Genomic DNA, 25,960 nt, shown 5'->3' with positions numbered 1-25,960 from the left:
AACTTTATATTCATTAATTTATTGGACCTGTTTACATTCCCTCTTGACAGCAGCGAATGGATGCAGTTTTTTTTATGGAGAATTTTCCTCTTGTATTTTCTGTTCATAATTTATTATGTGCTGCAATGAATTTGTATTTGAATTCTGCTATTAAATTGATTAAATATGTGATAAAATGTATTTTTGTATGGATTTAAATATTTGCCTATTTACCACTGCTCTTTTCTGGGTTTCTCATCTATATCCCCAATACCTGTCTCAGACATTTCATAAACTTCAGATTAGGCCAAAGTAATAAAAGATTTACAGCTTAGCAGTCCCAGAATGGAAAGAGAAACATTGCCTAATCCTCTTCTGTTGTGGTAGTTTATTATTACAAGCCACATTGGCCTGAGTCTTCCATTCCTGTTGTATTGCAGATTGATATGAAGGTTTGCCACTATTGCAGTGGTTCTCCCTGTACTGGTGCTGTTGGGGCTTGCTTGAAGAGGTGCCCTGACACTACTGCTCTGGACCCTCCAATATACCTTCTATAGGGCTTACTGAAGGCCTGCTGCTACTGTGGATATTACTCCAGCAATGCTGCTGCAAGACTGACAATTGAAAACATACTGGCTGTAGTAGTTATTCCTCCAATGCAGCTGTTTCTCTGACTCTGCTGATGTCAGTGCCCCTACTGTAATGGCTCCCTTCCAATGGCTTGGATGGCAAGCAAACCACTACCCATGGTGACTCCTTTATGCTACCTCTTCGAAGCTATGCTTTTTTTCTTTTTTTTGCAGTAATTACTGCTATGGTAACTATTTAAGATTCTGCCAGTGCACTCTACTAGTGAATTTCTATAAAATACTATGGTTCACAGGTTCTCTACAGACACTTTTAGCTTCCACCAAGAGACTTCCTCTGCTTCAGTTTTGGTCTGTGTCCAACTAACAGATGGGAGGACAACCATGGTCTTGGCTACTCTCCAGTAAATTATTCAAGAAACACAAGAAATTCATGCACAAACTGTAGCTTGGTAACATTCACATTACCAGGGTTCCGCTGACTCTCCAAGTCTTCAAAAACAAAAAGCCAGTAAAGAAGGTTAAGGCCCTTAATATGCCAAGACAAGCCTCCGTTCTCCCTTTCAAGCAGCAGCATGTCATAATGTGTGTTTCAATATATCACTTTCTTTTCTATTGAAGCTCGAATTAAGAGTTATTTATAGGCACCTGGTGGTATACAGTCACAATCCCTAGTATGGCTAATATGCCTCTCAACATGTCACGTACAACCTCATATTATGCAAGGAAAAGGCAATACAACCATTCTCTGTCACTATGCCCAAATGTGTAATATAACACTCACACCAAAACAGGCAGCTAAAGGAGTACCTCCATCAGCAAGTTACACACTGCCTACTTACATTTGTCGTTTGATGTATTCTTTCAGCAGGGTCTCATCCACTGTATACATCTGTACACCCGTCCCATCGTCATAATAATACATCATATTGGCATTCACTTCTGCTGGATACGTTTGATCGGTCCTTTCTCCATACTGTTCTTCGTAACCATACAAGTAGTCGTAGTGCACTTCACAAATGTGGAATAAGGGGGAGAAGAGAATAAAACAGACATATCACTATCTTTGGGTACATCTGATTTACAAATATCACAGATCTAGTTCTCTTAATACCCACAATCAATATGTAGAAGACAAATCAAAGTTGCTTACCTATGACAGGTATTCTCTGTAGACAGCATGACAAATCAGCCACACAAGTGTGTGATGTCATCCAACAGCTCCAAGACAAAAAGAGGCTCTCTCAGACCTCATAAAGACCAAGGCCTATCCAAGCATGCACAAGTGGCTCTGTTCAGCTACCAACACAAGTCTCCTTAGTTTGTTTGTTTTTTTTTAGCAAGCTAAACTACTCTAAGGAAAGGTGGGTGTGACTATGCAGTCTATTTGTCCTAATGTCCATGAACAACATCTGCTACAATTAAGAAACTTTGCTTTCTCCATGGACAAGCAGGATAATGATCAGTTACGCAAGTGGGAACGCCCAAGCTAAATGGAGGCTTAAGATAATTTAAGCTTTTCATAAATCTGACTACTGTAGGGTACTGGGAGATATGAATTCTTCCCAAATTCTGATATTATGCTCCTATAACACTAAGATGATTGCCAACAATTTGGTTTTTAAACCCATGTCAGTTAATTTTAGAAGGTATTGAAGTAAGGAACAGGATACTTACAAGGTCCTCAATTTATTTCTGAACACCAAATTTTTTTCCATTTAAAGTAAGATTTTCAAGTAGAGCATTTTCTTGCTGCTGGAAAAACCTTACTTACTTGAACAGGAATGTGCACAGAAGAGACCAGTTGACAACATTCATGCTGACAGAGCTAGCAGCTGAAAGTTGGAACCAAGAAGATTTCAGTTGCATTGAGTAATCAGGGCTGGGAATACTTGTTATTTTATAAGCTTATGAACAGCTAAGTGTTAAACCATAGAAACCAACTTTTATGTGGCCAAAAGGAGCTATTTAAATCAGTAGACGCTTCTCTCAATATTTGAACCATCTTAACTATAAATAGAATCAGAAGAAATGCATAAACGAGCCCCTGATTCCATGAAATTAAAAAGTTATCTTGCTGGTCTCCTGGAGCAGTAGATAAGAATTATGTTGTTCAATGGTAAGGTAAAGAGATCTATCTGTAGTATGTCCCAAATTTGAAACCAATCTTGTGCTGATGGTCTAATGATCTTTCATGATGATATAGCTGTTGACTTAGCATGTCTACTATCCAGCTTTGGTTTCTAGGGAGATTTGGGAAATTGCCCATTTCCATACTTTTACATATCTCTTGACAGACAGAAAGAGCCTTTTCCTCCCTAGTCTGTAGATACAGAACACTGCTACTTGGTTGTCTGTTTAGAGTAAGATAAAGTTCCCATTCAACCAAGGATTGAAGACCTGGAACATTGTTCTCAACTCTAGGTGATTTATGTGGTGTAATTTTTCTTGTCATCAACACCAAGTTCCTTGAAAACAAAAGGTTGTATAGATGAGCTCCCCATCCTTGATTGGAGGTATCTGGTTACTGTAACCTGAACTAGAGGTTGGTGGAAAATTGTACTTTCAGCAGGCTTCTAGGCTTCAGCCATCATGCCAGAGACTGGGCAAGATTGCCGGACAGACTCACTCTATGTGAAAGTGAAGGGATGTGTTTGTTCCACTGAGACTTCAGATGCCCTTGCAATTGTTTCATATTGAAATGTGCAAAAGGTGTAATATGGACCATTGTCGTAATGTGGCCGAAATTTCATGAAAAAACAAAAATGGGCAGAAACTTGTTTCTGATGTTAATGGGTTACTATTATCTTGGTCAGCTCATTTGCTCTTTGTCAAGGGAGAAATGCTTTCTCTTGAATGGTACTGTGGCAGGTTCCTATAAAATCTGTCATGTGTGTCGACTCCAAATTGGATTTTGGGAGGTCAATAATGAACTCAGAATTGAAGAACATTCATCGTATGGATCATGGAGGAATAAGCCTTTTGGATAGTATGGCTGGATATGAGCCAATCATCCCAATATAAAAGAAAATACATTACTCTCTCTTAGATGAACAGTAACCACTGCTTGGCATTTTGTAAACACCCCGGGTGCTGCAAAAAGGCCAAAGGCAAAATCTCAATACTGGTAATGATCCACCAATTATGATGAAATGCAGAAATCTGTGATCCTTGTGAATGAGAATGATGTGTGTAAGAATCCTGAAGGTCTAACATGGTTAATCAATATTTGATCTTTAATTGAGATAGGACTGTCCAACAAGTTTATTTTTAATTTGTCTTTCTTGAGATCCCTGTGGTCAAATTGAAACTGAGACCTCCACGTTTCTTTGGATGAGAAAATATTTGGAATAAAAGCTTATTCCAAATACTAGAACTGATTCTATTTCATTTCCATTGATGAGGGCTGAGTGCTCTTGCTATAGAAGCTTGAACTGTTCTGCTCTCATAGAATGATTCCTTGGTGAGTTGTCTGGGAGAAAATACTTGAAATTTAAGTACTACCCCTTGTCGTATTAACCTTAATATCAAATGATAGTGGTTATCAAAGATCATAATGGACTTAAGTAGTGGAGTAACCCAAATTATAGCTACACAATGCAAGGTTCCACATTAGGAGTCACCATTCAGGAAAATGATTTAGGCATCATTGATAACATGTTGAAATCTTCTGCTCAGTGTGCACGAGCAGCCAAGAAAGCAAAAAGAATGCTGGGCATTATTAGGAAAGGAATGGACAATAAAACAGCGAATATCATATTAATTCTGTATTGCTTAATGCTGTGACCTCATCTTGAGTATTGTGTGCAGTTCTGGTCACCATATCTCAAAAAGGATATAGCAGATTTAGAAAACGGTACAGAGAAGGGTAACAAATGATAGGATGGGATGATTCCCTTAAGAGGAAAGGCTAAAGAGGTTAGGATTCTTCAGATTAAAGAAGAGACTGCTGAGAGTAGATATAAGAGGTCTATAAAATAACGAGTGGAACAAGTAAACATGAATTGATTTATCCTTTTGAAAAGTACAAAGACTAGGGGACACCCAATGAAGTTACTAAGTTGTACATTTAAAACTAATAAGAAAATATTTTTTATGCAACACAGTTAAGCTCTGGAATTTGTTGCCAGAGGATGTGGTGAAATTTCTTAGTGTAGCTGCATTTAAAAAAAGGTTTGGACAAGTTACTTGAAGAAAAGTCCATAAGTCCATTAAGGTGCAATTGCAGGAATGCATTGCTTACCCCTGGGATAAGCAGCATGGAATCTACCATTTGGGATCTTGCCAGGTACTTGTAATCTAGATTGGACTCTGTTGGAAACAAGTACTAGGCTTGATTTGACCTTTGGTCTGACCCAATATGGCAATTTTATGTTCTTATATGTTCCCCTACTCCAGTGGAAAGTTGTTTAAATGTAATTAAGCTATCTCTGATTTGATAGTCAAAAAGCAGGGCTAGATTTTGCTTGTGTATGTTGAAGAGACTTGGGTTCTCTCTAACATGTGGCCCTCTCCGTTGCTGCTGGCAATATGGACTTTGAAAACTAATTAATTTCTATCCTGCTGAGATTGCCCTTTTCTGCCTCTAGATGACTGGTCAGGCATAGCAGCTGAGAGGATACGTAGGAGCAGTAATCTTTTACAGGAACTACTATTTACTTTAACTTTTTTTTTTCAGATTCCATCTTGAAAAAAGAGCATCAGCAGGTTTGTCATGAAATCCTAATGAAGATCTGAAGCCCAGAGCCATACTAGACAAACTACAAATGTCATGGAGGAAGTATGAAGTGCATCAGTTTGATCAGATCAGATGATTTCCACATTCCATTGCTTCCAGAAACATAGGTGTGAAACATTCCATGGCATCTAAAGGAAGCTGTTGTATCACTGTGTAACCTCTGCAACAAATTACACATGTATTGCACCATATATTGATGATGGGCAGGTATTCTAGATGTTAACAAATAGAATATCCTTTTAGTCATAGTATCCAAAAACTTTGCACCTTTTCCCGGAAGGGTACTAGAATGAGTCTTGGATTTCTCTGCTCATTTCATGGCAGGTTCCACTACTGTAGATTCATGGGATAGTTACACTTTTTGATGACCTGGCCAAGGTTGGCCTTTGCATTTTAGATCCAGCTTCCTTGCCACTGATATTGAAGTCAATGGCATTTGCCACATTCTAGTTTGCAACTCTTGTAGCACTCTGTAAACCAGCACTGCCATAACTACTTCTGGTGCTTGAATTTATTTCATCACAAAAATATGGCCTCTTTTGGTTCTGCCTCTTCATGTAAGGCAAATGGAATTTTTGCCATTTTCTGGAAAAGGGCAGGATATGTCAATGCTCTAGTAGAGATGAACTTCCATCTAACCCCTCACCATAGCCTCCTAGAAGACCAGTGGAGTCTTCATAATCAGAATCGTATGAGTAAGAACTCTGGTCCCTAGAAGTTAACACTGTATGTGGTTCCTCTAAAGTTGTTCTACCCTTGGACGAAGGCGAACCCCAAGGCTTCACTACCCCAAGACTTCACTTGTGATTCAGCTGACGATTTCTTGAGCAGCCTGATATGGCAGAATAGAAACACAGAAATGTTGGCAGAAGAAGTCCAAATGGCCCATCCAGGGTGCCCAGCAAGCTTTCACACATTTTTTTCTCATACTTATCTGTTACTCTTGGCCCTTATTAGTAACTTTTTGTTCTAGTTACCTTCCACCCCCACCACTGATGTAGAGAGCAGTGCTGGAGCTGCATCTAAGTGAAGTATCAAGCTTAACTGGTTAGGGGTAGTAACCGCCGCAATAAGCAAGCTACTCCCCCGCTTATTTGTTTACCCAGACTATGCAATTCAGTCCTTGTTGGTAGTTGTCTGAATGTAAATCATCTATCTTCATTCCCCCCTGCTGTTGAAGCAGAGAGCTACGCTGGATATGCATTAAAAGTGAAGTATCAGGCTTATTTGGTTTGGGGAAGTAACTGCCGCAACAAGCAAGCTACTCCCCCTTTTTTGTGAATGCAAATCCTTTTTTCCACATTTCCTCTTTCCATTGAAGCATAGAGCAATGTTGGAGTTGCATTAACCGTGTGTATGTTTATTGAATAAGGGTATTAAGGGCAAGCCCCCCTATGCCTCTTCTCTTCATGCACATCCTCTAGACTTTATGGATCCACAGTGTTTATCCCACGCCCCTTTGAAATCCTTCATAGTTTTGGTTTTCATAACTTTCTCCGGAAGGGCATTCCAGGCATCCACCACCCTCTCCATGAAGAAATACTTCCTGACATTGATTCTGAGTCTTCCTCCCTGGAGTTTTAAATCGTGACCCCTGGTTCTGCTGATTTTTTTCCAATGGAAAAGGTATGTCGTTGACTTTGCATCATTAAAACCTTTCAAGTATCTGAAAGTCTGTATCATATCACCCCTGCTCCTCCTTTCCTCCAGGGTGTACATATTTAGATTCTTCAATCTCTCTTCATAAGCCATTCAATGAAGACCATCCACCTTTTTGGTCGCCCTTTTTGGACCGCCTCCATCCTGTCTCTGTCCCTTCGGAGATACAGTCTCCAGAACTGAGCACAGTACTCCAGGTGAGGCCTCACCAAGGACATGTACAAGGGAATAATCACTTCCCTTTTCTTTCTCAATATTCCTCTCTCAGTGCAGCCCAGCATTCTTCTGGCTTTAGCTATCGCCTTATCACATTGTTTCGCCGACTTCAGATCGTTAGACACTATCACACCACGGTCTCTCTCCTGCTCCGTGCACATCAGCCCTTCACCCCCCATCGAATACGGTTCTTTCTGATTTCCACACCCCATATGCATGACTCTGCACTTCTTGGCATTGAATCTCAGCTGCCATATCTTCGACCACTCTTCCAGCTTTCTTAAATCCCGTCTCATTCTCTCCACTCCTTCTGGCATGTCCACTCTGTTGCAGATCTTAGTTTCATCCGCAAAAAGACAAACCTTATCTTCTATCCCATCCGCAATGTCGCTCACAAAGATATTGAACAGGTCCGGTCCCAACACCGATCCTTGCGGCACTCCGCTCAACACCGCTCTCTCTCTTCAGAATAAGTTCCATTTACCATCACACATTGTCTTCTGTCTGTCAACCAGTTTGCAATTCAGGCCACCACCTCGGCACTCACTCCTAAGCTTCTCATTTTATTCACAAGCCTCCTATGCGGTACCGTATCACAATCTTTGCTGAAATCCAAGTAGATGACATCAAGCGCTCTTCCTCGATCCAATTCCCTAGTCACCCAGTCAAAAAAGTCAATCAGATTTGTCTGACAGGACCTTCCCCTGGTGAATCCATGCTGCCGCTGGTCCAGCAATTCTTCTGACTGTAGATAGTTCACTATTCTTTCTTTCAGCAGAGACTCCATTACTTTTCCCACCACAGAGGTAAGGCTAACTGGCCTGTAGTTTCCAGCCTCCTCTCTGCTCCCACTCTTGTGAAGCGGGACAACCACTGCTCTTCTCCAATCACTTGGCACCACTCCGGTTTCTAGCGATCTATTGAACAGATCACACAGTGGACCCTCCAGCACATCTCTGAGCTCCCTCAGTATCCTTGGATGAACTTCATCAGGCCCCATAGCTTTGTCCACTTTCAGTTTCCCCAGCTCTTCCCATACGTTCTCTACTGTAAACGGAGTTACATATACTCCACTCCCCTCCAGTTTCTTGTTAACTAGTGACGGTCCTTCTCCAGGGTCCTCTTTAGTAAACACCGAACTGAAGTATTCGTTTAATATTTCTGCCATTTCTTCGTCTCTTTCCACACATTGATCCTTTTCTCCTTTCTCTGATGTATCTGAAAAATGTTTTGTCACCTCGCTTTACCTCTTTGGCTATCCTTTCTTCCGCTCGACTTTTTGCCGTCTTGATTACTTTCTTCGTCTCCCTCAGTTCCACCAGATATTCTTCTTTGTGTTCCTCCCTTTGGGATCCTTTATATTTCTTGAACGCTGTTCTTTTAGCTTTTATTGTCAGCCACCTCCTTTGAGAACCAGATAGAAAAGCAAAAGAAAAATGAAACCTAACATATAGATTAGTTGCCTTGGTAATTGCTCCTTTTATTTTGGTCCATTGTTGTTCCACATCTCTCTTGTTCTCCCAGCCTTCTAGCTCTTCCTCCAACTACTTCCCCATTTCATCAAAGTCCATGTTTTTGAACTGCAAAACTCAGGTCTTCGTGTTCTTTTCTGTATCCTATTTTTGATATGAAACCATACCGTTTGATGATCACTGGTGCTGAGGTGGGAATGGTTTCCCAACGGGTTCAATAAGAAAAGTATATACTTCTGAAACCAAACTTTTTTTTTTTTTTTTTTTTTTAAATCAACCTCAGAACAAAGGTGCTCAAAAAGGGTTTTCCCTTGAGCCTAAGAGGAGATCTCTGGAGATCAGAAGAAAAGCGCAGTTGCTTACCTGTAACAGGTATTCTCCTAGGACAGCAGTATGTTAGTCCTCACATGTGGGTGACATCATCAGATGGAGCCCAGCATGGGAAACTTTGACTGGCAGACTGAGCATCCCCAGCATGCCACTATCTGCCCGTCCATGCGAGGACCCCCTTCAGTCTCTTAACATAGCAAAAATACAAGCGAGAAAAATAACACAACAAACCGAAGGTGAACCCAACATCGTGGGGACGGGGGCGGGATTCCTGAGGACTAACATCCTGCTGTCCTAGAACACTTGGTACAGGTAAGCAACTGTGCTTTCTCCTAGGCAAGCAGGATGGTAGTCCTCACATGTGGGTGATGACAGAGCTCCAGACTGCCCCCTGTGATCAAAGGGACCCACAGTAGCCAAACAAGGTGCCAATGGGCACAATACAACTGCAGCGCTGTGGGAGAAACAGGGACAGTCTGGCCCCACAGAGAGCACGATGAAAACAGTTGGGTTCAAGACTGGAATAGATTGCAGAGGAGAGACTGGTCAAAAGCGCTGTGTTGGCGCCTATCCCTGTTGAGACAGTAGTGAGCCATGAATGTGTGGAGAGAACTCCAGGTCACGGCCCTGCAGATTTCGACAACAGTGACCGCAAGCAGATGGGCCACCGACGCCACCATAGCTCACACAGAGTGAACCTTCACCCTGCCAGCCAGCTGGAGGCCTGCCTGCTCATAGAAGAAGGCAATGCAATCCGATAGCTAGTTGGATAGCGTCTGCTTCCCCATGCTGCTCCCAGTCTGTTGGTGTAGAAGGACACAAAGACCTGGGTATACTGTCTATGACTCGCTGTATGGTCCAAGTAGAAAGCGAGCGCCAGCTTGCAGTCCAGGGTGTGAAGCGCACGTTCTCCCACGTGTGAATGAGGCCATGGGAAGAACGTGGGAAAGTCGATTGATTGGTTGATGTGGAAAGCAGTCACTGCCTTAGGCAGAAATTTTGGATGCATACGCAGCACCACACGATCATGGAAGAATTTTGTGTAGGGAGCATACGTAATCAGGGCCTGCATCTCACTGACCCTGCGAGTTGAAGTGATTGTCACCAGGAACATAAATTTCCAAGTGAGGAACTTCAGGTCAGAGGATTTGAAAGGCTCAAACGGATGCCGCATGAGCCTCGCCAGGGCAACGTTGAGATCCCACGGGGGTCACCGGCGGGTGAAGAGGGGGCTTAAATTGAACCAGGCCCCGCATGACTCGCCCGTCCAACGGCTGGACTGAAATGGGCACCCCAGCGACCCCCTGGTGGTAGGTGCTGAGGTGTACTCGGACTGAACTGGTTTGGAGGCCACACTAGGACAGGTGCCACAGATAATCCAGCAGGCGGGGGAGGCCACACTAGGACAGGTGCCACAGATAATCCAGCAGGCGGGGGAGCGGGCAGGAGAAAGAGTGCAGTCCGTGGCCCCCACACCAGGTGGAGAAATGCTTCCAGTTCGAGCTGTAAGATCGCAGAGTGGAAGGTTTCCGGGATTCAATCAAGACCCTGGAAACACCATCCGAGAGCTGCAAGGGCTGGAGGATCATGCGTTCAACATCCACGCCGTGAGGGTCAGGGCCCAAAGGTTCAGGTGGCGCAGGGTGCTCTGGTTCTGTGATAGGAGGTCGGGAGCCAGGTGCTCATATTTGCCATGGCAATGCAACCAAAGGCATCCCCCACCCCGCTATATGCTGTTCAAACTGAAAGCACTGTTTAGTGGTAGGTATCCTATATGGATAGTCTAGAGGATGTGAATGAAGAGTGGGTGGCTTTCGGGAGATAATACCCTTATTCAATATACATACACACGGTTAATGCAACTCCAACATTGCTCTAAGCTTAAACGGCAAGAGGAAATGTGGAAAAAAGGATTGCATTCACAAAAAGCGGGGAGTAGCTTGCTTGTTACGGCAGTTACTACCCCAAACCAAATAAGCCTGATACTTCACTTTCAATGCATATCCAGCATAACTCTCTGCTTCAACGGCAGGGGAGAAAGTCCGATACTTCATGCATATCCAGCATAGCTCTCTGCTTCAACGGCAGGGGAGAAAGATCAATACTTCACGCATATCCAGCATAGCTCTCTGCTTCAACAGCAGGGGAGAAAGATCAATACTCCATGAAAATCGAGCATAGCTCTCTGCTTCAACAGCAGGGGGAATAAAGAAAAGTGTATCTATATACAGACAACCAACAAGGACTGAATTACATAGGGTAAACAAATAAGCATGGGTGTAGCTTGCTTATTGCGGCGGTTACTACCCTAACTAATTAAGCTAGATATTTCACTTAGATGCGGTTCCAACACTGCTTGCTGCATTAATAGTGGGGGTAGAAGGGAAATAGAAACAAAAGGTTACTAAGAACCAAGAGAAACAGATAAGTATGAGAAAAAAAATGCAAAGCTTGCTGGGCAGACTGGATAGGCCGTTTGGTCTTCTTCTGCTGTCATTTCTATGTTTCTATGTATGTCTACAAGGGCCATAAGTTGACCAGCTGCATAATACCAGGCCAGGTTAGGTACCCCAAAACCCCCCTAATCCCTGGGCTGATACATAAGATGACACAAAACCCTTGGGGGATGCCTCCTCCAAATAAAATCAAAGATCTTCTTCTGCCAGGTGCAAAGAATGGCAGAACTAATGAGAACTAGAAGAGTAGTAAATACATTCAAGAAATGAGGAAGAATATTCATTTTTATAATAGCAATAAGACCCAGCCAGGAAAATTGGTCTATCCCATCTAAGGAAATCTTTCTCCACCACCTTCATTAACGGGTAGTAGTTTAAAGTAAAAAAGATCTTGCACATCAGGACCAATCTGAATCCCTAAATATTTAATAGAGATATTAGCCCACTTAAAAGGAAAAGCAACTTTCAATTGACAAACTTCACTTTCTGCTAGAGTAACATTTAATATTTCAGATTTGTCAAGGTTGACTCTAAATCCAGAGACCGCACTGAAGAGTTTGAGTTTACTTGTAATGCCCCACAGCGAAAGCAAGGGATTGATTAAGGTGAATAAAATATCATCTGCAAAGAGGGATAATTTAAGATTCAGGGCCCCCCTCTGAATCCCAGTAACCCCATCAGAAGCCCGAATTCTAGAAGCAAAGGGTTCTAAAAATAAAGCGAACAAGAGTGAGGATAAGGGACACCCCTAGTACGTTCCTCTTTCCACAGGAAAACTACTACCATAACCCCTATTAACTTTAACACATGCCTGCGAGTTATGATATAGTTGTTTAATCCACTAAAAAAAAAAAAAAGGGCCAAACTGCATTTTCTCAAAGGTTTGAAAAAGGAATGGCCAATGTTCCATGTCAAATGTTTTTTTTTTGAATCAATTGACAGAAGTAAGAAAGGGATGTTCTCCTTGACCCACCATAAAATATCTGTAACTTTAAAGACATTGTCTGCCGCCATGCTTTGGTGGATGAAACCCACCTGGTCCATGTGCACCAAAAACCTGAGAGAATCCCATTTAATCGTCCCGTCAACACTCTGACAAGAATTTTAAGGTCTACATTAGAGAGATTGGGCAATAGGATCCGCACAAAGTGGGATCCCTGCCCAGCTTAACAATAATCTTGATCCCCGCAATATTCAAATGCTTTGAAAGAGAAGCTCCATTGCTAATACTATTCAAAAAATTAGTTAAAAGGTCCCACCAATATGGAAGAAAACTGTTCTTGTAAACCTGTCTAGCCCCAGGGATTTCCCGGTTTTAAGTAACTTAATTACCTGTAAAACTTCTATTGAGCTAATAGATTCATCCAAATATTGCATTTGATCCTCTGATAAAGAAGGGAGTGACACCAATTTCAAACACTCTGGGATGGCGGCATTATCAATGTCCCTGCTCTATAGGGAGGTATAAAGATCAGAAAAGCATTCCCATATAGCAGGAGAGGAAGTCACTATTTTGCCATTAGCGACTTATTTTGGCAATGGTATTCTGGGCGGATAGAGTAATTTCCTAACCAGGATTCTCCCCGCTTTGTTACCCCCCCTCAAAATAGATTTGTTTGATGCATTCAAGTTTAAATGCTATTTGAGTGAAATCCAAAAGGTTTAGTTCACTTTGAGCAGTATTCAGCTGCTGTAACACTGATGAATTTTGTGACCCCCATGTGAAGTCGTGAAAGAGTGGCTATTCTATCCAGTAGGGCAGTCCTGCACTTCTCCTTCTCTTACTTGTGGAAAGAAGCATAAGCTATAAAGAGACCTTTCACAACAGCTTTGGAGCATTCCCAAACAGTGCCAGTGGATACAGTGGGTGAAATATTCAAATGAAAGTAATCTTTGAGCTAGAACTAAGTTTTACAAAACCCTGTATCTTGTAGCAAGCTACCATTTAGGCGCAAAAATCTTTGCCCAAAATCAAAATCCGTAAACTGTATCATAACCCAAATAAGGGCAAGATCAGACCACGTGATGTCACCAATCCCAAGCTCCAGAACACTATTCTGTAATAATTTTATCTATTAAAAAATAGTCAATTCTAAAAGTATATGATCTGGAGGTAGGATACCCATTGCCTCCAGATGTCCATAAAACCCCACCAGGCCAGCAAGGAAGTCAATTCCATTCGCACCTTAGAACCAGAAGTTAGAGTGTGAGGTGTCCAATCGATAATTTCTGACAAAATTAAAATCCCCACTCCATACTACCAATCTCTCTACATAGTTTTCAAGCACACTAACATTCTTTAAAAAGTATATTGATCTGAATTAGGGGCATAAATATTTTAAAAAAGATTTCCCCACCAACTTTTAATTTCAAAAGTATATAGCGCCCCTGGGGATCTGAAATATGAAAAAGATACTCATGAATGAGATCCTGGGAAATAAAGATGCCTACCCCACTGTATTTTGCTCCTTGCGTGTTAGCTGCTAGATACTTAAAAGGATAATCTTTAAGATACAGCACACGCTCATTCCTTCTCTTTGAATGAGTTTCCTGTACTAGGGCTATGGAAATTTTATGGTGCAGCAAATCTTGGCGAAGGCGGCATTTCTTTTTATGAGAATTTTGCCCCTTAACATTAAAGGACCAAATACGCATGGTCATCATGATAATAAAAAAGGAATATAGTGTAGCTGTGTTTAAAAAAGGATTGGATAAGTTCTTGGAGGAGAAGTCCATTACCTGCTATTAATTAAGTTGACTTAGAAAATAGCCACTGCTATTACTGGCAACAGTAACATGGAATAGACTTAGTTTTTGGGTACTTGCCAGGTTCTTATGGCCTGGATTGGCCACTGTTGGAAACAGGATGCTGGGCTTGATGGACCTTTGGTCTGACCCAGTATGGCCTTTTCTTATGTTCTTAATATAGGCTATACTCTAGAGCACAAACAGAAAAAAAAAGATCCAGAACAACATCATACAGTTAGTGCAATTGCAGGTGTCGCCCTCCCCATTCTTCCTCCTGATTATTTATTTGTTTTTTATATACCGATATTCAACTAGGGTCATCACATCGGTGTACATATAACAAAAAGTTAGAAATATTATTACATTGTAATAATCATAACAGTGAGAAGACTAAATGTAAAAAGAAAAGGAAAAATAAAAAGTGTGAAAAAGAAGTAATGAGAAATAGTTAAAATGAGAATAGAAGAATACGATTCATCATGTTGAGTATGCTTTTTGAAAAAGCCATGTTTTCAGTTCTTTTTTAAAAGATTGTGAAGAAGGCTCAAGTCTTAAATCAATTGGTAGGGAATTCCATAGTATTGGGCCAGCAATTGAGAAGGCACGTTGTCTTGTTGAGATGAGACGGTATCTTTTAGGAGAGGGAATTTCGAGGAGGCCAGTGTTTGTGGAACGTAAAGTTCTTTTTGATGATTGAAAAGTGAGTGTTGTATCCATCCAGTTAGACTTATTATTGTATAAAGCTTTATGAATAAGATATAAAGTCTTGTATTGTATTCTATAATATATTGGTAGCCAGTGTAGAAATTTGAGAACTGGGGAAATGAGATCTGACCTTTTGTGATTACTGAGTAATCTTGTAGCCGCATTTTTAAGAGTTGAAGAGGAGTAATGGAAGAAGCAGGTAATCCAAGGAGTAATGTATTACAATAGTCTATTTTGGTAAATAATAGAGTTTGCAGAACAATGCGAAAGTCAAAATGGTGAAGGAGGGGTTTAATCCTTTTCAAAATTTGAAATAGCCAACTTTTATAATGTTGTTAATGTGCTTCTTAAAAGATATTTCAGAGTCTACATTAATTCCAAGGTCTCTTACATTGAGTAAAATTGTTTTGCTAGATAAATAATTATTAAGATGTAGGTCAGGTTCAGGTGAGGATTTGTTACAAATATATAGTATTTCAGTTTTATTATGATTGAGCGAGAGGGACATTTGTATTAATAGATTCTGGATTGTAGTAAGGCAGTGGTCCCCAAACCTGTCCTGGAGGGCCACCAGCCAGTCGGCTTTTTGGGATATCCTCAATGAATATGCATGAGAGAAAATTTACATGTTATGGAGGCAGTGCATGCAAATTTTCTCTCATGCATATTCATTGAGGATATCCCAAAAACCCGACTGGCTGGTGGCCCTCCAGGACAGGTTTGGGGACCCCTGTAGTAAGATATGAATTCCAAAGATTATGTGTATTAGTAATATTAGTTGTTATCGGGAGGAGAATTTGTACATCATCTGCATATATATAATAAGTTAATTTAAGATCTGATAGTAGTTTACATAATGGGAGCATGTAAATATTAAATAGAGTAGAGGATAGTGAGAAACCTTGAGGGACTCCATGTGGAAGAGGTATATTTTTAGATTCATTGTAGTTAGTTTTAACAATATATGATCTACTATGCAAGTATGATGTGAACCAGTTGATAGTGGTATCACATAAGCCAATTTCTGTTAGTCTTTTCAAAAGAATAATATGATTTACGGTGTCAAAAGCTGCTGAGATATCGAGGAATATCAAGATGAATTTTTGGCTATCTAGTCCTTTTAGAATTAAATCAGAGTGAGATTAAAAGGGTTTCAGTGCTAAGAGAACTTCTAAAGCCATGTTGAGCTGGGAAAATAATTTTGTGTTGTTCTAAATGTTCCTGAAGTTGGTGATTAACAATTTTTTCAAGTATTTTAGCTGTGAAGGGGAGGTTAGAGATAGGTCTAAAGTTGGTTATAGTATATTGATCGAGGTGAGATATACTGTGGATGCCTCCCAACTTGGGGGATAAGTCACACAAATTGAGGAACTCTCCCAACCAGTAACCCCAGCAACCCTTGACAGCAAATAAGTAAACTCCGTGAACCAATATAAGCCCAGAACCAAGTAGCGGTTCATCTTTATAATAGGAGCCCCATCAAGAATCATAACAAAACAACCAGATATAACAAATGGCAACAGCAAAGCGGACATTAAGAGAAAACATGAAGCAAACACTGTGACCCGTAGAAACAGGGTCAGGCATTCCATCCCTTCTCAGATGGGGCAGAGCAGGCGCTTACTGATGTTTGATGCTCTAGCCTCTGGTGATTGCCAGCTCTTTGCCACCCCGGGAATGTGTCAACCTTGATCCTGTCATCTTCTGCCCTTTGGACCTGGAAGTGCACCGGCAATTTAACTTGCTTAAAAGCTCTCAGCCTCGAGCAGTTTTAACTTTGTAGGTCACACCGTTTGCGATGAAAGAAAACCGAAACAGGAATGTCCAGAGGTAATGGCTATTACCCTCATGAAGCACAGCATTCACCACCTTCAAATCAAAAAACACTTATTGCAGTGTAGAGGACGCTAAGTCATTGAAAATAGTGATCTTATGCAATTCCCAAAGCCACTCGTGTTGCTTTCTGGAGGCTGCATAAGTCTGCTATTTAGCATACTATGCAAGCAGATTACAGTGTCTCAAGCGCTGCCTGCAATCCTGGGTCCCAAAGTCCTGTGAGCTCATTCTATTTTTTATTACCTCCTGAATCCCGGGCTCAACTGCCGCAGTAAGGGAGGACAATGAAAGCAGGAATTTACAAATCGCTGTTAATGCTGAGAGGCAGTCGTTATATTCCGGTACACCACGGATCCTCAGATTGCACCTTCTTGTGTGATTTTCAGATCCTCCGTCTTGTCTGCCAGAGCCTCTTGCTCAGCCTGCAAACTTTTTTGTAGAGTCACGATCTTCCGGATAGAGTCCTCCTGACCCTCCACGCGGACATCCAGGTCATCGGCCAGCAAGCCCAAAGCCACCAAATCTTCCCGGATTTCCGAAATAGAGGCTAAAGATCTTGTTTGTACTGCTTATGTTGAACCGAATATCCATGAACCAGCTCTTAATTAATCAGGAGTCAGGATATCGGACAGGCCAGTAAGTTGATCGCTTTCAGTAATGTGATCTCCAGGCTTGAGCGTGGCCTGCCCGCCAGACTCCGGCGGCTCCGCTACTAGTTTATTATAGGAAAACTGTAATATCAGCAATTTTATTCTTAGCAGCCATTATATTGTCAGCACTCCTGCACCTAAAAATAACCAAGTTGGGTTCCCGACAGATTCTAACGGGTTAGTGAGGGAGCTCATGGGTTAGGCAGCCATTCTTGGTGACATCAGCACCTCTTCCTGCATGCTTTGTATTTTATTGTTCTGCCCTGTGACACGTTTCCCCAGGGAGCTCATTTCCTGTGTGATGCCATGCAGGTGGTGTTTGACCTCTGCCTGTAGTTCAAGCAGAGGCTTTGTATGCTGCCTTGACTGAAAGTGGCTTTGATTGGCATACACATCCCAGCAGCTCTAACTGCATTGTAACATTGAAACACCCTGCAGTGCCATTGGCCAGAAAGCTAACACTGAATGCACTGAATGGCCCTGGAGACAGAACTCACCCTGAGGAGGTCTGGAGTTCTCCAGTCTCTGCTAGGAGTGCAGAGGGAGCAAATTTGAGAGCTCAGGCCCTGTGGACAATCTTTTCCTGACCTTCCCAGGCACTAGCTAGGTAGTAAAAAGTGTTCAGTTAACTTTTGCTATATAATCCTTATTTTACCTGTTTGCAATTTAAAACTTAACAATTCACTGTTCCTACTTAAGGGGTCATTTTCCAAGGAGTTACCGCAGGAGATAAATTCGTAAATCAGGGGGCAGAGCATATGTAAAGCGGGAAACAGTCGCAGTGTTAGCGCGGCTAATAGCTACAACCCTTTCATTCGCGTTACATTGTGCACTAGGGGCCAGTAAAGGTTTATCGTGGTCCATGACAATTCCAAACAGCTTATTTCAGTAGAGAGAGAGAGAGAGAGAGAGAGAGAGAGAGAGAGAGAGAGAGAGAGAGAGAGAGAGAGAGAGAGAGAGAGAGAGAGAGAGAGAGAGAGAGAGAGAGAGAGAGAGAGAGAGAGAGAGAGAGAGACTTGCTATAGATCCTACTCCCTAGACAGGTATTTGTATCCCCATGGTAGGCCCACCTAGTAACTCGAGGTGGGGATTAGGTATGAGCGTAGGGGGTTGGGGGCCACGTTCACATTCAACATGAGACGTACGAACAGAACAGTGGTCTCTTGTGAAGATTTGATGACCTTCGGAGTGAGGAAACTCACTCCAAGAAGAGATTTGGGCAACGTTCTCTCAACCTAGCTTGATGGACACTCTACCTGGGCAACAAAAAGCTAGGTTGAGAGAACGTTGCCCAAATCTCTTCTTGGAGTGAGTTTCCTCACTCCGAAGGTCATCAAATCTTCACAAGAGACCACTGTTCTCTGTTCGTACGTCTCATGTTGAATGTGAACGTGGCCCCCAACCCCCTACGCTCATACCTAATCCCCACCTCGAGTTACTAGGTGGGCCTACCATGGGGATACAAATACCTGTCTAGGGAGTAGGATCTATAGCAAGTCTCTCTCTCTCTCTCTCTCTCTCTCTCTCTCTCTCTCTCTCTCTCTCTCTCTCTCTCTCTCTCTCTCTCTCTCTCTCTCTCTCTCTCTCTCTCTCTCTCTCTCTCTCTCTCTCTCTCTCTCTCATATATATATGCCTGTCTGGGATATTTCGCGATTTGCGAACACAAATCGCAAAAACAGCGCCGCACGCGATGTTTCCCCACTGCACGAAAAAAGCCTCATTTGCATGGTACACGCCCCTTAATGCGTTACCAATGCGATATTGGTAAATGAGGCCCTTAGTTTGTTAATTCTGCCTGTCTTAGACTGACTAGCAATACTAGCATTGTGTATATTTGGTCTGTGGGTATTTCTAGGAATTGTGTGACCCTTGGTTGTGACTGTTCTCAATGTCCCTAGAAACCACCAGGGGATAGCTTGCAGGCGAGAAACTTGCCCAGTAGATGGGTGGGAAGTTGCCAGTGTAGAAGCATGTGTGCAGGTGCAGGCAGGCCTTGCAGTGCTCGACAGGATCCTTTAAGTGGCGACAGGGTTACCCTGTGTGGGTATTAGGGCTGGTGCAGCAGCATTACGTGACACTGCCTCTATAGACTTTACTAGTATTTGCACAGACTTAAATTGATAAACTTGAAGGTATATGGCAAGATGATAGGCTGATAATTGTTAACAAGTGTTTCTTTTTTTTTTTTTTTAATCAGAATAATTTTTATTGGCACGAAAGACAACCAACCAGCCAATTACAGAACATAACAAATCAAGAGCAATCCCACACAAGGAGGGAACTGTAACAAGAAGGCATATAACACTCCCAGATATCAGTAGCCACCTAGGCCATCAGTCGCTCTCTGCCCTTTACTTATGTCGGAAAAGACCCCCCCTTCCTCCTCCCTCCCTCCCTCACCGCCCCACAGCCAACCCACTCACACTGCAGTCACACCTGGCCCCCCTTCCCCCCCTGAACCCTTCCCTTCCCTCCAGAGACCATTGATTGTATCCAGTCATTACTGTACCCACTCTCCCGCAGTCCGGCCTGAACTGAGGCCGGTAACATTGACACACATTGAGTCCAGCAAGCCCCATATAACTGATCAGTCTTTCGATGGCCTTTCAAAAAATCTAAATGTTCCATCTGCAAAACCATGGCCATATGCTGGAACCACGCTGCTGAAGTGGGGGCCGTCACAGGTTCCGCCCATCCGGACAGTATGGTGCGACATGCCAGCATAGTCGCAATACGTCCAAAGCGATCCTTCGATCGGCTGACCTCAGCAGTGCAAGCTTGTGGGCTGGATAGAAGAAACTTCCCCGTTGTAGGCGGCAATACACCTGTGCACTGAGAAATCACTCCAACCACTGTAGTCCAAAAGGATTGGAGAATAGGGCAAGAATACAGTCTATGTACCAAAGTACCCTCCTCATGGCCACATTTAATACAAAGAGGAGAATCCGTACTCCCCATCTGGAAGCGTCGCACATCGTCGCAGTATATCCGCTGAAGTATACGAAACTGTACCTCGCGAAGGCCAATATCTGGTAGTTGACGATGTACTGCATCGAAACACTTCACCAAATATTGCACGGTAATGGGTTCTCCAAAAGTGCCAGACCACTTGGCCGCCAGGACTTCCAAGCGCGGGGTTGCAAGCAACGATCTGCCAAGCGCAGCCCAGCCCGTTATAGTATTTGCCAGAAGAGCCGTGTCGAAGATCTTAGTAGCGTAAGCAGACTCCAATCCAACCCTTTCAGGTGTCCAGTGAAAAGAGGTCAAATAATGCCTGGTTTGCAGATACGCAAAAAACTGATGAGTCGGAAGGCGGTAGGTGTTGGCCAAAGTATTAAAGTCCAGTAGTAGATGGGTATCCGTGTCATAGAAATGAAAGGCAAATATCGCACCATTATTCGCCCACTTAGAAAACAGAGCCCCACAGTCCCTACCCGGCAAAAATCCCACATTTCCAGTCAAGGGCAGGAGGAGAGAAACCACCCCCTCCAGCCCCCTCTGTCCCCGTAACCACCGCCAGGCTGCAATACAGGGAGATATCAAGACTCTAGGTATTCAAGCCCTCGCCGCTCCACTGCGCTAGACTGGATGAGACTCAGTGGCGACCAAGGGGCAGCCATGTCCGATAGAAGCCCCTGTGCGCAAAATTTATAGTCTCCCGTTAGCCATTCCCCTATGAATCGCAGCTGGCAGGCGGCGTTATACAAACGAAAATCAGGCAGGCCATAACCCCCATGGGCCCGTGAAGAGGTCATAGTCTGATAGCTCAGACGGGCTTTCCTTCCCCTCCAAAGAAAAAGCTGAAAGGCCTTGTACAGCCCCTTTAAGTCCTTATCTCGCAACCAACAGGGGACCATAGACAGGACATACAATATCTTAGGAGCTATAGTCATTTTGATAAGAGCACAGCGCCCGAAAAGGGACAAGGGAAGTGAGGTCCAAGCCTCCAGCTGTGTATGTATCCGCTCCAAGAGGCTAGTAACATTCAGCTCATACAGGTGCCTTAAATCCCTCGGAATCCAAATACCCAAATATTTCAGCCTGTCGGGCGCCCAACGAAACGGAAAGGAGCCCACCCACGATGATTGCAGCTGGGAGTTTAGGGCCAGCGCCTCCGACTTCCCAAAGTTAATTCGGAGGCCCGCCACCGCCTGAAACTGATCGAATAGATTAATGATGACTGGAACACTGGCTTGTGGCTTGCCGACGAAGAGCAAGATATCATTGGCAAACAAAGCAGTACGAAGGGACTGATGACCCACCCGCAACCCCCAAATCTGTGGCTCCTCCCGCAACCGAATGGCCAATGGTGCCAGAGCTAAAACAAAAAGCAAGGGGGAGAGGGGGCAGCCCTGTCGTACTCCACAATGCAAATCGAAAGTGGAAGACACAGCCCCATTCAACAAAAGACTAGCACAGGGGTTTCAATAAAGAACCTCAACCCACTGTACAAAAGCCCCCTCAAGGCCGTACTGTCGCAGCACCCAAAAGAGAAAATCCCAAGACAAGGAGTCGAAGGCCTTCTCCGCGTCAAGGCTTAGCACAACCGCGTCCGCCCCCGCAGAGTAACTAAGGGAAGCCATGAGGTGGTGCACATTCCGCACCCTCTGTCGACCGCGGACGAACCCAGTCTGATCGTCGTGAACGAGTTTGGGAAGAATAACACTAAGTCTGGCTGCCAGGATAGCCGCCAGGAGCTTGATATCGACGTTTAGTAAGGAGATGGGTTGATAGGTCCCCACCTCCTCCGGATCCTTACCCGGTTTGGGAAGGACAACTATGACTGAGTGATTGAGCGCAGGCGAGAGGGCCTTCACCTCCAGCAGTTCATTATACAAAGCCGCAAGCGGGGAGAGCAATTGGAATTTTAATAATTTATAAAACTCGGAGCTGAACCCATCCGAACCCGCAGCCTTGCCCAACTTAAGGCTGTGAATAACCCGATGCACCTCCTGGTCGGTGACAGGGGCATTTAAAGCAGTCAACTGATCCAGAGTCACCCTGGGCCATTCAATCGGTTGAAACAAAGCCTCCCGAACCAGTGGATTGCTGCACCGCGCCTCATATAATTGTCGATAATATTCAAGAAACCGAGCCTCAATAGCCCCAGAGGTCGTTCGCCGGACGCCTCGGCCATCTTTAATACTAACAATGACCTTCCGCTGGCCCCTAGGCCGAACCAAGTAAGCAACAATCGTCCAGCCCGATTGCCATATTTATAAAGTTGGTATTGGTAGTATTTAAGTGATTTCGACGCCCGGTGATGGAGCAACGTATTTAACGTAGCTCGCGCCTGGTCGGCCTGTCCCTTAGCGTCTGGGGTCATATCAACCGCATGACGCTGTTGTGCTGTTTTGAGAATCTGAGAAAGGCAGACAATTTCAGCGTTCCGTTGACGGTTCATCTTAGCTACGTATGCAATAATCTCCCCACGCATCACCGCTTTCCAGGCCTCCCACAGGGTAGCCGCGGAAATATCCGGAGTAGAGTTATGCAGGATATACTCCTTCCAGCCCCCCTGGATATGCTCCCGAAATTGCTCATCAAAATAAAGATCCGGCCGCATGCGCCAGGAGAATGGAGGCCTGTCTCCCATATCGCTCCGCAACAAAACAGACACCGGGCCATGATCAGAGATCGAACGTACACCTATGGTCGCCTCCTCCACCCGGGCAAACCACTTATCAGAGACAAGCAAATAGTCCAGGCGAGAGTAAACCTGGTGAGGGTTAGAGTAAAACGTCCAAAAGCTGAAGTTCGTCGCACAGAAATGGAATTCCCAATGAACAGCCACGGGCATCAGCAGGTTTGGGCGGCTTCCGATCCAGCTGATTATCCGCTACCACATTGAGATCGCCCCCAAGCACCAATACATGATCCAAAAACCCAGTGAGCAAGCCCACCAGGGACGAAAAGAATTCCTGAGAAAAAACATTGGGCCCATAAACGTTGCAAAAGGCTATCTTTTGGTGACCTAATACCCCAGCTGCAATCACATACCGACCCTCTTTATCATGACAAGTTTTAGTAAGGCGAAAGGGCAACTGCTTATGGATAAGGATGACCACGCCCCTCTTACGAGGCGTGTAGGACGAATATATGCACTGACCCACCCACTCCCGTTTGAGTTTAAGATGTTCAGCATCATTTAAGTGTGTTTCCTGAAGGAAAACGACTTGTGAATGCATGCGATTAAACATAGCCAATAACTTTTTCCGCTTAACGGGGGAGTGTATGCCATCGACGTTCATGGTGGTAATCCTAACCTTTGCCATGGCGCGCCATGACCCAGCCAAATAATATGGGAGCCCAACAAGTAGGCTCTGGCAACCAGTACCACCTCCCCCCACGGCCCCCCAGCCTAGACCACAAGGAGATATGAAACCCAACAGAAGAGCTATGATACCCTAGTCTCTGAACCCATCCCCCCCAACCCTGTACAACCCCCATCCTTCCAACCCCGCCCCCACACAGTATATCCCCCCGATCCCACATACACACCCATACACACGTCCCCACACATACCCAAAACCGCTCGAGGAGGTACAGAGGTATCCCCCCCCCCCCCAGCCTCTCCAGTGGGACAAGATACCCCCCTCCGTCCCGCCCCAGCCCAGCGAAGCCCCCATCCTGCCTAGTAAATGGAACAAGATCTGAACAACAGAACACATCCACCACCAAGTCTATTGAAACAAGTCCGTGTTCCGAATAGCGTCCCTGGGCACATGGGCCCGTAGCCAGCAGCAATAAGGTTCATGATAACAACCGGGACTTCAGATATAGGAAAGGAAGAAAAAAGCCAAAAGGCAAACAAACAGGGATTGTAGCCCGAACTGAAAGTCACCCCAACCCGAAAAAACAATCCATATGAGCTCCATCCCCTCCTCCACTAGGGGAACAGCCCACTCACTGCTGCATCTGTTGGGGAAAGATTGCGCGTGAATCTAGTGTAGTCCCCGGCTCTCTCACTCCCCTGCCGCTCCAGGTAAACTGGCGATGAATCCGTCTGCTTCCTCCTTGGTATTGAAAAAGAGGACTTTATTGTTATGAGACACCCGGAGTTTAGCAGGGTACAGCAAGCCAAATTTTATGCCCCTCTTGTAGAGCTCCGAGCAGGCTGGCGTCATCAGTTTCCTTTTCGCGGCAGTAGCTGCTGAAAAGTCATTAAATAGCAAAATCTTGTGGCTATTATACTCCACTACTTCCATTTGCTTAAAAGCTCTCAGCAATTTAGTCTTCGAATCCCAGTTCAAGATCCTTGCCATTACCGGCCGAGGTCTGGCCGCCCCATCACGTAAAGGCCCGACCCGGTGGACTCGCTCACATTTCAGCTCTCCCGGGGGCAAGTCCAGGCCTATCTGGGCTGGCAGCCATTTCTCAATCCAGTCCTGGAGCGCAATATCTTTTACCTCCTCCGGCAGCCCCACGATCTTTAAATTGTTTCGGCGCCCCCGATCCTCCAAGTCTTCTACCTTATCGAGCAGCTCACGCTGTTGTGTGCGGAGCTCAGCCACGTGGCGCTCGGCCTCCACCATCCAATCGCCATGATCGGAGAGAATCTGTTCTGCCTTGTCTAGGTGCTTGGACTGTCCTTCCACAGCTGCTTTAAGGTCTTCCATCGTGGATTGAATGCGGATCAGCCTCGCATCCAGAGCCGCTGTCACGCTCTGCGAAATCTGCACCAGTGCCTCATCCGAGACCGCTTCCAAAACTTTCACGCCGGAGGGAGGAGAAGGGGCCGCCGCCATCTTAGTACAGCAAGGTCGTCGAACCGCAGCCTTTCGGAGGTTTCTTTGCCGCATCCCTGGCCCTCCACACTCAGGTCAGCGCTGCTGCAACGCGTCCCGGGTAAAGTGGCAAAAATTTGGGGCGTTCCGTTTAGATATTAGGGGGCTTTTTCGCTGAGGCTGGGAGCGGGACTTCAGAGCCCGAAAATCGTGCTGCCGGCGCCTCTACGTCATCGCCGGAAGTCGTTAACAAGTGTTTCTATGATGTCTTTGGATAACATGGTTCATTGCATGTCATTAAATGTTATGGGGATATCCTCACCAATAAAATGCAAATGGATATTACAATTTGTACACATGAATAAGATTCAAATTTTACTCTTGTAAGAGACACACCTGACTAATGCGGAGCACGAAAAGCTTAAGGGTGGATGGACTGACAATGTATACTACTCCTCATTAACTCACACAGCAGAGGTGTTTGGGTGTCGGTGATTAAAGATCTGCCATTGACTGAACATAGGTCCTTGAAAGATATAGAGGGGTGATATATCCTAGATTGCAGTCCAAAAGACAAAAACGGGAGCGTTCTGCACGTATTAAATCACAGTAGACCACAGGAGAATGTGCAGAAAAATTGGATGCCCACACTTCTTAATAAAGAAATAGTTTTAAAGTTTAAGAACTATTTCTTTATTAAGAAGTGTGGGCATCCAATTTTTCTGCACATTCTCCTGTGGTCTACTGTGATATCCTAGATTGCTCCTTATATTCTGAAAATTTCATGTACATATACGGTGCTAATCAGGACCAGACTGGATTTTACAAATGTTTACTGAGTGTTGTCCTTCACTTTG

The 25,960-nt window shown here is 44.1% G+C and overlaps 1 protein-coding gene across 5 annotated transcripts in view; it reads right to left on the bottom strand.

The window, feature by feature from the left end:
- LARP1B (La ribonucleoprotein domain family member 1B) overlaps positions 1 to 25,960 on the bottom strand; it is a 579,846-nt gene that overhangs the window by 318,238 nt on the left and 235,648 nt on the right. For all 5 annotated transcript variants that reach the window (XM_029591442.1, XM_029591526.1, XM_029591271.1 and 2 more), the window contains one exon: positions 1,409 to 1,577. In XM_029591442.1, the coding sequence (XP_029447302.1) occupies positions 1,409 to 1,577 (169 nt within the window). The remainder of the gene's footprint in view (positions 1 to 1,408; positions 1,578 to 25,960) is intronic.

The sequence above is a fragment of the Rhinatrema bivittatum genome, chromosome 1 (assembly GCF_901001135.1).
Source record: "Rhinatrema bivittatum chromosome 1, aRhiBiv1.1, whole genome shotgun sequence".
Lineage (NCBI taxonomy): Eukaryota > Metazoa > Chordata > Amphibia > Gymnophiona > Rhinatrematidae > Rhinatrema > Rhinatrema bivittatum.
This window is presented reverse-complemented; position numbering and strand designations above follow the sequence as displayed.